This window comes from Berghia stephanieae, chromosome 3 (genome assembly GCF_034508935.2).
Source record: "Berghia stephanieae isolate SIO BIC M18660-M18661 chromosome 3, UCSD_Bste_1.3, whole genome shotgun sequence".
In the NCBI taxonomy this organism is placed as follows: domain Eukaryota; kingdom Metazoa; phylum Mollusca; class Gastropoda; order Nudibranchia; family Aeolidiidae; genus Berghia; species Berghia stephanieae.
Genome location: NC_088362.1, coordinates 3459556 through 3473952, shown reverse-complemented (window position 1 = coordinate 3473952; position 14397 = coordinate 3459556). Strand labels below are relative to the sequence as shown.

Below are 14397 nucleotides of genomic sequence, written 5' to 3'. Positions count from 1 at the left end.
ATGAATTTATATATCTTTGGACAATAACGTTCTATTATAATTATTCATTCCAGACTAACTGATAATACTGCAGTTGATTAAAATAATTTAAGACAATTTTTATTTTGCTTCACGTTCTCTAAAACATTTACATCTTTAATTTTGGTGGCTAATAAAAGATCACACGTGTCATCTTACTTAAGAGAGCTAACGATAGTTTAGCTACAATCCTATCCTTTTTAAAATAACTTTAAAATATCCAGGACAAAGAAAAGTTAAGTAACAAATTAAATGGTGACTATCTTTGTTTACACAAGAATACGGTGAGAATTACGACCCCCATTTATTGGCATGATGTATAAATTTACACAGTATTATTTTTAGCATCTTCCATATACACCTCAATGGGATCTCATAAAGGCACAGGTCTGTGAATTTCGGGGATTTTAAAGAAAAAAACACAAGCTTGGATTTTGCAGTCAAAACATTAGATAGAGAAATCTCTTTTATTTTAAATAAATAGATGTTATACTTGAGATTCAACTGCAATACTCTTCAACAGTCGTAACGTCACTTCCTTCCTAATGACGCATGGTAACTTAGTAACACTGGCTCTAAACTATCGGAACAATGGCGGACGCCCGTATGAAATATTTCTTCTGCGAGCATAAAAGCGTATCCAGAGGGGGAAAAAACCCATAAAATTGATCATGTTTTGAATTTTACACATTCTGATCACAAGACATATGAAAAGTTCTAGCCAGTATGAAGAATAAAAAGTAATGATTTTCTTTGTTTAGAACCAAGATGGCCACCGTTGCCGGGCGGCGTGACATCAGACTACTGAATCCAATTGTTTTCGAAATTTTTTACATAATTGCTGTAATACCTAAAAATTATTTTCATCTTTTTCTTAAAATCAGTCTGTAATAGACTGTAATGAGAAAGACTGTGGATGATAAATTACACTGTCTTAAATGGAAATCTTATTACAACCATAAATAAGAGTAAATTATTCCATTGCCTTGCTCTGATTTACCACATGTTCTCATGATTAGACAGACATAGGGGGCAAAAAAGAGCAAGCATGGTAAAATGATGAAAATATTCATATCACCCTGTACATTTTACATGTGTAAATCATAAAAGATTATCCGAGGATTCAACCGTAGCCATTGTTATGTTATAGCCTGATACTGAAATCCAAAAGGACTGGCATTTTGACGTCATTATTTGTTTTTTGCACCGCTTAGTGAGTTGTCGTTAGTAGAGCTCATGGAAACAAGTTATTTCATTGGTTGAACTATTGAATACAACTCACGATTTGTTTTCTTTTGTGGCAAAAGACTGGCATTTTGACGTCATTTTTTGGTTAGTATCAGGCCATAACTTTACGAAGGCCACGATTCAACCCTTTAACTTTCCACTTCATCTGTCGAGTTGGAGCTCTGTGGACACTGTGCTGATGACGACGATGATAATGATGATGACTCAGATTCCTGTGCCTCAGCTTTGACAGGACTTACTTCTTCACTACTCTGTTGATCGCATGTCTCTGACTTATTCTTTGAACTGGTTGACTCTGTTGTATCATTGGGGAGTGTTTGATTTGTTGTTGAATCTGATGTGTTAACGGTCGGCTGACCGTCACCCTCCCCTCTCTTCATATCATCAGGAGTTTCAGAAGCAGTATCTGACACAGATGAGGAAGCTACATCATTAACCTGGGCTGGCGTGGAGCTGCCAGGACTAGCCTGGCCTGATGCTGACATTTCTGGGGAGTTGGGGGGAACCTCATCGACTGGAGAAGAGTCAGAGGAAATGGCTAAAAAGAAACAAAAAGACATAAAACATGTTTTAATGGGTCAAAAAATGTTTTCTAATTATATTATCACACCCTTATTAGAGAGAATACGGGTAAAAACCCTACCCCATGACCCAAGTTCTTGAGGTCAAGTCAAAATAGATTATGCAGATGGCAGTCGAAATATTCTAGTTGACATTTGTTTACAAATCATACATATGTAAAAGGAAAAATAATACAGTACATAACAGAGAGATGATTTACAATGAAAAACATATCATCTCCCAAAACTAACTATACATTTGACTGTTTCCCTCCCAGCCAGGGCCAGGACAAAACCAAGTAATCTCATTCCAAGAAAGACAGAAAGCAAGTTGGAAAACAGAAATAGGGATATAGAAGATGCAGTATGTACCTCCCTGCCCACTATGAGAGGTCGGAAACCCCACCCAGCTACAGTGTAAAGAAAAGACCCAGAAGAGCCGGAATAAACGGACATTTGGCATCCCTGATCGCTGCCTAAATATCTAGTACCCATGTAATAATAGTACTAGTCTGGCAAAAAATGGAATAGAAAACGGGAAGCCGTTTTCTGGTGGCTAGTCCCAAAAAGATTTCTCATGTTAAATGTTTAACTGATTCAACCAAAGCTGTCCTTTTTTGCCTGCCGACGTCCATCTTCACCTTCCATCCTACCAACTGATCGGCCGCCAAAACTAAAACAAGCGTTTCTAACTGCAGTTGTGCAGCAGGGGTAATTCCTTTGTCCAAACACTAGAGGGGTTTAGCAAATCCTACGTATCACGCGTCACTTATCAGTCACATGATCATTCTCAATATACGTAAAAAAAATAGAGCCGCTATGCGATTTTTGATTGAATTCCACAATGTAAACATTTTCGTGACCATATAAAATTGCATAACGGCATTATTTTAACATATAATGAGACTGATCATGTGATAGATAGTACATATTGCGCGATGCGTTCTACTTATGATCTGCAAAACCTCTTTGCTAGTAGTAGTATCGTTCGGCTACACTTCTATGTTCAAGGTATCAATCCAGGTTCAGAAGTCATCATCACATTTGTTGATGGTTTCAAATCCCCCGTCAAGTTTTGTCTCTGGGCAATCTAGTACGAGGTGGTTTGCATCTTGTGGTGCTTGGTTGTACTTTGGGCATGTTGGTGATTCTTGGAGCCCCCATTTGTGCATGTTGGCAGCTGGTCTTGTATGTTTTGACCGTAGTCTATTAGTAAGAGTATATGTAATAGTAATTATGACAGAAAAAAAATTACTTTCCAGAGTTAATTAAGCAAAAACTTACTCTTGACTGAAGATTCTGACACTTTATCTTTATGCAACTCTGCTTGGAGTGCTCTGCATAAGGACTCCAGTTTCTTGGTTTTCTGAACATAAACGGCTGTTTCCTTCTCAGAATTACTTCTCTGGTTGAAAGAACAATGAAAATGTGGAAATTCAAAGGTATAATATTGTATGACACATCTTCCCGAAGTAGGCGATATATATATAGGCGATAAGTTTAAGAACACCAATAAATTGAGGTATTTATCAGCATCTTTACAGAAGTAGGAATATTGAAGTGCAGTTGAAACCTATAACTGGAATAATAATAAAGTTTATTTGTATAGCTCCCAATCCCATTGACAAAACAGTTCTTGGCGCACAAAATTGTAAAACATCATTAAAAACATTTTTGTGCACACATCCATTTGAATGCAGCTTTAAGGAAAGAGCCCCTTAATTGGGCTGATCTATTGGTGACAAAATTTGTGCATAATTTAATTGAAAGGATGCTCCGTACTGCTGTTGTCATATTTACCACAATAGACAAACATGTAGTCTTGATAGATTGTTTCTAATTATGAAAGCAACTTGTGGAATTTGTTAATTGGAACGCCACTCAATTGGAACAAATTCTGGGCAATAGTGCTGTTGCAATTAAGCGGCTTGAACTGTATTTTTCAATGGCAGTAAATTTTCATCATATTGCATAATTGTAAATTGTAAGGGCCATTCAAATATCCTGTAATATTATTTGGTGTAGATGCAATCAGTAAAATCTGAATAGCACTGTCAAATCAGGAATGCTTTCCCTTTCACACAGGAAAGCTTATGTGATTTAAACATACATTGTTCACTAGTGTCTTGATATATCTGCTTGTTTGGAAAGAGAGAGGCTAAAAAAAAGAAGGAAAAGAATTTTTTATTTTAATATTAAAACTGTAAAAAAAAAAAACTGGGTGTTGAAGTGTATTAAACTGAATCATTTGCGACTAAGTGTATAAAACTGAATCATTTGCGACTAAGTGTATTAAATTGAAACATTTGCGACGAAGTGAACGAGGTACTTACTGCTTCAATGGCTTCTACAAGGGATTTGTTGGTTTCCTCCCATTTGGATTTCCAGGCTAAGCCATCTTTCTCTAATCTCTTGATGCGTTTCGTCATCTTTAATATAGGAAAATGGTTGATAAAGCAATGATTAAATGATTCCAAGTAGTGAGTATGAGTCTTTACAGTGTTCCTATTTCCTGCAACCACATCTTTAATGTGAGACTTCATAATAGGTGGTATGAGAGGTCTCTATGATCATAAAAACCCCAAGCTAACTTAAGGACATGAGAAACATGAGGAATATTTTAAGGGAACACTGAAATATCCCAGTGCATTGAATGGGAGTCAATTTGGTGCTACCAGGTTACATCCAGGGAAACAAAGCAAAGATCATGGCCTTGAACTGCCCCCCTATCAATAGAAATTGATATAAAATAGTGAATAGTCAAATAGTCTATTAAAATATGCTATTAGTAAAGCATTATTTTATTAAAAAGAGGATATTAGAGATTTTTAAAAATACATATACAAATGTGTATTTCTATAATGAGCATTTTCTGAATTTAACTATGCTCAATATATGCTTTTCGATGACTACGGTGTTACTAGTGTGCATATGTCAATATTGTATTGTTATAAATGTGTAACCAAATGACAAATTGCCAATTTTTTGAGGACAATAAAGATTTATTATTATTATTATTATTATTATTATTATTATTATTATTATTGTTATTATTATTATTACTATTAATTGACATGCTGCATATTTTCCCAAATATATAACAAATGTTCATTTCATATTATACATCAAATCTCTGACAGGCTTGTTTTTTAAAATGACAATCTGTAACTGCCTATATCTGGTACTAATTCACATCCAAGTTGATAGCTGTAGTAGAGGCAAAGAGACTCTCTAGCGTACATACACCCAAGGCCAAATTTTGCTGTCATTGTCACCATCACCATCCTGTTACTGACTACACCTGTTGTGACTTGGCAAAGAGACTCTCTACAGTACATACACCCAAGGCCAAATTTTGCTGTCATTGTCACCATCACCATCCTATTACTGACTCATGGATGCCAGCAGGAAGAAGTGCTGAAACCTGAAACTAAAATCTCGACACTTTGCCAAACCTGAAAACGTTCCAACTGAAAATGCGGCCTAAACTTTAATCTTATTTCATCACCGTTTTAATACCATTATTAAATGATTACACAGCAAAGAGAGTTCAGGTTTCACGAATCTACCTCCATTATATGAAAAGGTAGCTGAATCACGTTTTCGAATTTTTACCAATGCTATTAGGTTATTTTACTCAAAACACTGGAACCGGAGGTATTTGACTTCGAGATATCGCGAAACCGGAATTCCGGCATGAATCGGAAAACTGGAAACCATGTACAGACTACACCTGTTGTAACTTGGCGTTGTCAAAACACAAAACATGCTACATCCAGATTTTCGATTCACATTATTTCCCCCCTCTTTATCCCTTACTTTTGGCCTGGACAATGATATCGTTCACTGAACACATTAATAAGCACAATTGAACTTATTAAACGTGTGCGGCTATGTGGTCTAGTGGTATGACACTCGCTTTCGGATCGTAAGGTCCTGGGTTCGAGCCTTGCACTCGGCGCATAGTTGAGTCCTTGGAAAAGGCTCTTTGCTCATTCTCTCTCACCGCACTCAGGTGTAAAATGAGTACCTGGCCGTTAACAGCGTTGTCTTTGTCCGAAAAATTGTAATATCACCTAACAGGCGTTATGTCCCGTCCTACATGTTAAAAGTTGCTGTTGACCAGGGACCCCTTGTAAAGTGCTTTGAGCACATGCAGTGGATATTGCTCTATATAAAGCTCAATTTTTTAATAACAAATAAACCGTGGAATCATTCATACCACTCTGTGATTTAACAGAAATAGACTTGAAGCTTGAACAAAATAGAAAGAGACTTGCCTTGTCCATTTCTTTCTTATACTTTTGGAAAGTGTCGTTACTTCTGGCATGAAGACTCTCAAACTCATCGTATCTTTCTTTGAACATTGTGACCTGAAATATCGAGAGAATTTAAAAAAAAACAGAATTTGAAAACTGTGGTTTCAGAGAAGATGGGAAATTTGTAATCATATCTCTACAGATGTTTGAGGCAATATAATGCATTTTGGATCTAAGTTAATTTTTTCTGGGCGTACAAGCTATAGATAGTTCGAAGATGACGTCACTCAGGTCTTTGTTATTGTTTTTTGCCATCCGCGTTTATGAGTAATTCTCACTAAACTGTATTAACTGTATTAACTATAAATGTTCATGGATAGGCACAGTTTTGTGTGTTGGTCCGTTATACTTCTGGATGGCAATGTTGTGAACTCCTTAGCCGAGCGCATACTATCTATAAGTCTCTACAACTGGAACATGCGAGAGAAAGAAAGGAAGCAGAAAAAAAGGTAAGAAAGGCAGGAAGGAAGAAAAGAGAGAGAGAAATTAATGGAATACCTGTGCTTCTAAGAGATTCACTTTTTTAGCTGATTCTGTTGCTTTCATCAAAAGCTGGGGTAAAAAAAAAGTAAGAAAAAAAAAGAAAATTAGTAAATAATCACGTTTGTCAAGGTATAATCAGAATTAAAAACTTCAATTTTCGCAATTTTTATGTCAATTTTTAGTAATTTGACAAGGAAATTAGTCATTTCTGAAATTGTGTATGAACACCCACAATTTAACATTTATGATCACTTCAACATTACATCGTCATGCTCATGCGCTGTAGAAATACTTTATCACTGTTATTATTATTACCATCATCATAATCACTATAATTATTATAGTATTAATAGAAGTAGTATTAGTAGTAGTAGTTCTTTTTATCATTATTTGAGTATTACTGAGAATAAAAAATTCGTAATTTTCATACAATTCCATAATTGACTCAGAAATTTGTCTAAAATTTGTAAAATTACGAAAAAATCGTAAATTTCGGCAGGTTTGTATAACGCACATAAGACTGTAATGATTTGTTATTCAAAACCTAATAACAAAAAAAAATATATATATATATTGAAAGGAGCCCAAAAAAAGAAAATAAGACTACAATTACGCACCAATTCTTTTTCCTTGGCATTTTTTTCTTGCTCTTCTTTTAGAAGAGCTCTAGCCTGGACAAGTCTTGCTTCTGCCACCTGTTGCTCAAGATCCCTGTGCTGTTTCATTTTCTGTCAAAATAAATAGTATAAAGCTATCAAACAACCCGTCACAAACAGATAACATAAATTGAGCTTAATTTAAATTGAGCTTTATATAGCGCAATATCCACTAAACGTGCTCGAAGTGCTTTACAAGGGGTCCCTGGTCCACAGCAACATTTAACATGTAGGACGGGACATGCCGCCTGTTAGACGGTATTACAATTTTTTGGACAAAGACACTGCTGTTAACGCCCAGGTACTCATTTTACACTTGAGAATGTGAGTAAAGAGCCTTTTCCAAGGACTCAACTATGCGCCGAGTGCGAGGCTCGAACCCAGGACCTTCCGATCCGAAAGCGAGTGTTATACCACTAGACCACATAGCCGCACAACAAACATACACAAACACAGCGTTTAATTTCTTTTAATTAAATATCATACCGAAAAATGAAGGAACCTGCATTTAGCCATGACTATATCTATTAATAATTAGTTAAGGTCCTAAATTTTGACATTTATATTCTCTCGTGTTTTTCAAAACCCATGCTCATCTTCAACTGTTTTTTTTATAAAACAGGAAAATAATTTTTTTGAAAATGTTTTAAAATGTTTCAAAAATTTCCTTTTGGATGAATAAAGTACACTGTTATTATTATTGTTTCCATCAATTCTTTTTTCAAATCAAGATTTTAAACCTGATGCAATTAAATACTTATAAAAGAATTTTGTTTAAAATAAAAAAAATTGAAACCTTCTCTCTGTTTTCGTACTGTTCCACAAACTTCTTCAGCTGACCGGCAAGCTCCATGTTTTCCTTCTGTAGTTTTGTATTCCGTTCATTGTTGTTGTTCATCTGAGTCTGAATCTCACCAATTGTGGTCTGCGTCATACAGAAATTAAAGCGAAATATACAAATATTATAAGATAACATGATTACAACCTACCACCTTGTTTATTTTGTTTTTTTAAGGGTTTTACAGCGCTTGCAGAACATTTAGGTCCAATCAGTGCCAGTAAAAAGGAAGAATATGGGATGATAATAATAATAATGCTGAAAACTTATATGGCGCTATAACTCCGAGACAACAGACTCTAAGCACTTAAAATCACAAATTACTTTGGCTGAAACATACTCATCATACACACACACACACACACAACACACACACACATACATAGACACACACAGACACACACACAGACAGACACAGACACAGACACACACACACAGACAGACACACACACACACACATAGACACACACAGACAGACAGACACACACACACATACACAACACAAACCAGTCAGACCAGACAGGATAGTCAAAAAAATTTAGAATTACAATCAAAGCACCCAAGAAAAAGTAAGACAAATGGGAATTAGTTCAAATAGGGAACAAATGTAGATTCCCAGAGCACACCACCAATGTACTTAGTTTGAGATCACCTAAAAGTCTAATCTTGACACCAGCAGGCTCCCCACTAAGAGGAATACACTCAAATGTTTACAGAATATATCCAAAAACAGAAAACGTTTCCCTCTCAGCTAAAGATCCCATTAAGGGCCAGGACAAAACCAAGTAATCCCATTCTAAGACAAAGAAAGAAAGCAACTCAGAAAACACCATGGGAGGTCAAAAGACCCCACCCAACATCTTGTTTGTCTTTAATTGATGAACTAATGAAAGCTCGTAGTGGGTGCTTTCCAATTCTTACTGACTTGTTTCCAATTAAATACAAAATTCTGAAAACATCTAAATTTTACCAATTCTACCAAAAGAAAGAAAGAAAGAAAGCAACAAAGAGAAAGAGAGAGAGAGAAAGAGACAGAGAGAGAGAGAGAGAGAGAGAGAGAGAGAGAGAGAGAGAGAGAGAGAGAGAGAGAGATATCAAAGTTTTGATGAATACCTGAAATTTAGCCGAAATTTCTCTCCTTTTCTCATCGTCTTCCTTTGCCCTTTGAATACTTTCGTCCTGTGAATGCCATCAATTAATAAGACAGATAATTTTTTTTTTTAATTTTAAATTTTAAAAAAACAAAACAATTTTGTTTTACTACAAAATTTGAAAAGTTGAAATAGAAAAATTCAGATCTTTTGCAATTCAGTCTGTCTCTAAGTTTTTGTAAGCTGTTGAGAAGGAGAAATTCTTAAGCATGCATTCTCCACGTGTAACCCACTGCTTAAAACTGGTATTATGTCAGGCTTAGCTAAATTCAAGTTAAAATATTCAAAAATTCAGTTTTTATATTTTGTCACTTTAAGCAACTATATCACTTTTCAATAAAATATATCAACTTGATGCAAGTTTCATACTTATGACAACAATGTTAATTTTTAACATTTAAACGACCCCGACATAATATATGATATAACATCACTTTGAAGCTAAACAACCCCGACATAATATTTGATATAACATCACTTTGAAGCTAAACGACCCCGGCATAATATATGATATAACATCACTTTGAAGCGGTAGGTCACAAATATACTATTGTTTGGCCAGTAATCAAGAATTCAACCACTCTCGTCTTATTTCTAAAAATGAATCTGATTTTACACTAAACTTGATTCTTTCTACTATCTGTTCCTAATGCTCTTATTCACAGAAAGCATTTTTAGGGGACTCTTAGATCATTTACATTTGCCAATTCATCCATAGCTCCACGCCTATGGAACGTACTCAGTCCTCGGACAAAGTCGTGTGAAAATTTATTATCTTTCAGGAAATGTCTGAAGACTGAGTTGTTCCGTGAGGATTATTTTTTATGAAATAGATGTTGCTTAGATTTTGTTTCTGTATTCATGCTTATTATGTATCATGTAGTGTCGTGATTTTTAATTTTGTTGTTTTTAAACATTTTTTAAATGTAAAGCACCACAGAGCACGATTAACGTGGATGTTTAGGCGCTATATAAATTCATTATTTACTATTTGCTATTTGCTCAAAGAAACTAAAGCCCCAGAGAATTCCATTATCCTAAGTGATATCAGCATTTATGAGTTTATTCTTTCATTTATCTCCCACTTTGGGTTTGTACAAATCTTCAAACAAATCATAGAATAAATAAATAAAATAAAATTCCCTTTATTCATCCCCAAGGGGAAATTTGTCTTTAGGGTCTATTCCAAGGGAAGACTGGAATAGCCCAGACGTCAGCCGCTAAGCAGCGCCGCAAAGTGAGCTAGGACAAGGTGACTTGCTCAAGGCCACACAACGCAGCGGCGGGTGATTGAACTCTGAACCTTTCGGGTAGGAAATAAGGCTGTACCGCTGAGCCACGCTGCCCCACTTAAATTCTACTTCCATTCTACGTGAACACAGAATACTTGTCGACTTATCCTTACCTTAATGAGCTTGTTCTGTTTTTGCAGTTCCCGGCACAAAGACTCTAGTTTGCTCTTCGCAATGACAGCCTTGGCGTGATCTGACTGGACCTGGTCTTTCTCTCGCATCAACTAAAGTAGAGAATGGGAAGAATGGAAAAACAAATGAGTGAAACCAATGAAATGTGAAGAGTAAAGAAAATCCTTAAAATTCAAAATATTTTTTAAAAATCCCTCAGCTTTTTAAAAGTGCAATATCTACTAAACGAGCTCAAAGCACTTTACAAGGGGTCGTAATCCAACAGCAACCCTTTACATGCAAGACCAGACATAAGCACCTGTAAGGCACTCTTTTACAGTTTTCTTTTTTGTTTTGATAGGAAAAATGCTGTTACCAGCCAGGTTCTCATTTTACACATGAGGAAAGAATGCCAGTATACAGATTATTCCAAGGACTCAACTTTTCAGCACTGGTACTCGAACCAGGTATCTTCAGGTCACAAGCTGAGTGTCATACCACAAAAGACTACACAGCCTCACTAACTCGACTCTTGACTGCTTATTTGTACATCGTAAATAAAGCAATTTTATAACACTCAAATGTACAAATAAAAGGTTTGAAATCCCTAAAAAACCAATTCCATGTAACAAAAATAAAATCATTTCAAACTTTATTTTATGCCAGTTGACAACATCCAACAAAAAGAGGTAGGATCACTCTCAACTTACCATAGTCATTGTTCTTTGTTGAGTCTTGAAGGAAGTCTGTAACACTCTGTGCTCCTCGTGCATATCAGCATAACGTTTACACAAGGCAGCTAATTTTTCCTCTGGGGTTTGAAGGCTGTTCAGAGCACGCAAGATGTATTCTGGTATATGCATTAAAGAAATATATAAAATTTTATTCCATGAGCTAGTGCTAAATATTAATGATTGAGAGAGAAAACCCAATTGAATAACTTAAAAAATATATCACCATCTAAAAAACAGTATTATGCCGGGATGAACCAGACCAGACTCCTAAAGGTGATTTGACCTACTTGATCTATTAGCATCTGTCCTCAAGGAGAATACGGCCATACGAGGGGAGCCTGTTGTTCGGCATTCTTAAGACATGTCCTATCCACCTCCATCCTATGAGGGTCACCATTTTACTTCAAGGGATATTGTATTTTTTTTTTTTTTTTTTTTTTTTGGTATTTAGCAGTGAACTCCCAATGAAAAGAAATACAACTTGAGTAATTTTGCAATGTCAGAAATTGTATTTACTCACCAGGATAATGAATAGAAATGAACCTCAAGTTTCATATTTGTGGCTATACATTTAAATTCCAGCACCGAGTTCATCCCAACATAATATTGCCTTGAAACGATGGGTCACATATCATTTTGTTGAAGAAAAAAAAATTGATGCAAAATGAGTATGTTATACAGTTGTCCTGTCTACTGTTAAATGTAAATGTTGCTGCTCGAAGCTATAAATAATAATGTGAAATTGAATGTAAGCTTCAATTTAATTACAAAAACAGATCAAATGAACGTTTCAGGTTTCCCCTTTCATCAAAACAGGATGAATGAAACACTACAGATGAATGAGATAATGTGGTACTACCACTACTACATCATCTCATTCATCTGTAGTGTTTCATTCATCCTGTTTTGTTGATAAACGGGAAACCCGAAACGTTCATTTGATCTGTTTTTGTAATTAAATTGAAGCTTACATTCAATTTCACATTATTATTTAAGTCTACAGTTCAGAATATTTGGCTCCTATAACTATATCATAACAAAATTAATTAACATTCCTACTTCATTACTACTTGTTAAAAGAAACTTTTTAAAAAGCATACTTCAATGCTCATGATACCATTATGTTAATTTATAAATTACATATGAGTAGTAACTTTTATTTTCACTTATAAAGCTAAGAATCTTTTTTAATTTCAAGAAGGCAAGTCTGATTCTATTTTATGTTATAAACTCACCAATGCCTTTGTCTTCCTTTTTCTTGTTTTTCCCACTGGAGCTCTTATCTTTCTTACTTTCTTTCGTTCCATTCCTGGATGTTTCCTTGACTGGAGCAGCATTGGCAGTGGCTGAGCTAGACGACTTCTCTGATGGCTTTTCCTCTGATTTGTCTGTAGATTTTTCCTCTGACTTTTCTTTTTGTCCATCATCACTCGATCCGGCATTAGAACTCTGAAAAAAACGTTTTTAAAAGAATAAAATAAATAGGTTAAAATAAAACAAAAAACAGCAATGTAACATAAAGCCCTCATGACAACTTCTGAAAATTTTAAAAATCGGATAGATTATATTGTTTCTTTTCAGAACACATTTAATAGATATAAATTTTCAATGTTTTGAGAACAACACTTTTGCAAAGTTTAAAAATTACCTCCATTGTAGGAGATTTACAATGTTTTGAGAACAAGGGAATTACTTTAAAAATTACCTCCATTGTAGGAGAGTTACAATGTTTTGAGAACAAGGGAATTACTTTAAAAATTACCTCCATTGTAGGAGAGTTATGTCCTGAATCACTCGTGATTGGCGTATTGCTTGGGACAACGAGTGGCTTCGATTCCTCCTCTGCATCATCAATTTCTTCCATTGGATTGCTACCTGGTTGCCTTAATGTAAGATGAACAAATAAAATGTACAATAAAAAAAAGATTACAGATAAGATATGACATGATATGATATAAATCCAGATTTATGTAGGCTTTTACAGCCTTTTATCTGCTCTTGTGCATTCGTGAACGTATTTGATTCACGTCTCTCAAAACTGGGCATGCTACATAGTGGAAGGAGGTGTCTGAATTTAACTTTACAAACAGTATTTTTCTGTTTCACAATGAGCATCAAGACGGCACTTGAATGCCTGGAATGAAGGGGCGTTGACAACTGTTGCAGGCAGGCAGTTCCATTTGTTGACTACCCGAACTGAGAAAAAGTTCTGCCTAAGGTTTAGAGAACACCTTTCCTTGGAGAGTTTGAATCTGTCCTCTGGTGGTGCTGGTGGAATCAAGATTTAGAGATATAAAACTTTGTTTTTGTTTTTGTTTTTAGGGGCTTTATGGTAATTGGATTCAGTAGTCTGATGTCACGCTGCCCGGCAAAGGCGGCCATCTTGGTTATAAACAAAGAAAATCTGTACTTTTTATTTTTCATGCTGGCTAGAACTTTTCATATGCCTTGTGATCAGAATGTGTAAAAGTCAAAACATGATCAAATTTATGTTTTTTTTTTCCTCTGGATACGCTTTTACGCTCGCCGGAGAAATATTTCATACGGGCGTCCACCATTGTTCCGATAGTTGAGAGCCAGTGTTACTAAGTTACCATGCGTCATTAGGAAGGAAGTGACGCTACGACTGTTGAAGAGTATTGCGACACTATTAGGTCATTTCAGTGCAAGTAAATATGGAAATGACAGAGGAAAAGTTGCAGCTCCGAAGTTAAAATTTTTTGATCAAGCAACAAAGTAAGAAAAAAAAGCAAGACAAATTAGACTGGTTCAAATAGCGGATTGAAGATTCCATTAACAATCCACCAATGTGCTATTTGGACATTTCATTACCTTAGTCCCGTCCAGGCACAAGCAAAGGGCATCGCTTTGAAGGAGACACTAAAATGTTTACAAACTACAATACATTCAAAACCAATAACAATTATGTACACAACGGAAAGGTGATTTACAAAGAAAAAATATTATCTCTCAGAAAAAGGTACAGT

General features: G+C 35.4%; 1 protein-coding gene across 4 annotated transcripts in view; it reads right to left on the bottom strand.

Annotated features, from left to right (window-relative positions):
• Positions 1-886: 886 nt before the first annotated feature.
• The window catches only part of LOC144967034 (beta-taxilin-like), a 25356-nt gene continuing 11845 nt past the window's right edge, over positions 887-14397 (bottom strand). The window contains exons 3-14 of one of the 4 annotated variants that reach the window (XM_078903788.1): positions 13173-13293; positions 12646-12859; positions 11387-11526; positions 10679-10789; positions 9236-9301; positions 8081-8209; positions 7246-7356; positions 6644-6697; positions 6107-6199; positions 4160-4255; positions 3111-3231; positions 887-1804 (exon numbers count right to left, since the gene is read on the bottom strand). In XM_078903788.1, the coding sequence (XP_078759914.1) occupies positions 1395-1804; positions 3111-3231; positions 4160-4255; positions 6107-6199; positions 6644-6697; positions 7246-7356; positions 8081-8209; positions 9236-9301; positions 10679-10789; positions 11387-11526; positions 12646-12859; positions 13173-13293 (1666 nt within the window). In that variant the 3' untranslated portion in view covers positions 887-1394. Of the gene's footprint in view, positions 1805-3110; positions 3232-4159; positions 4256-6106; positions 6200-6643; positions 6698-7245; positions 7357-8080; positions 8210-9235; positions 9302-10678; positions 10790-11386; positions 11527-12645; positions 12860-13058; positions 13068-13115; positions 13129-13172; positions 13294-14397 lie in introns of those variants that run through there. The other 3 variants (XM_078903789.1, XM_078903791.1, XM_078903790.1) reach the window with 3 other exon arrangements.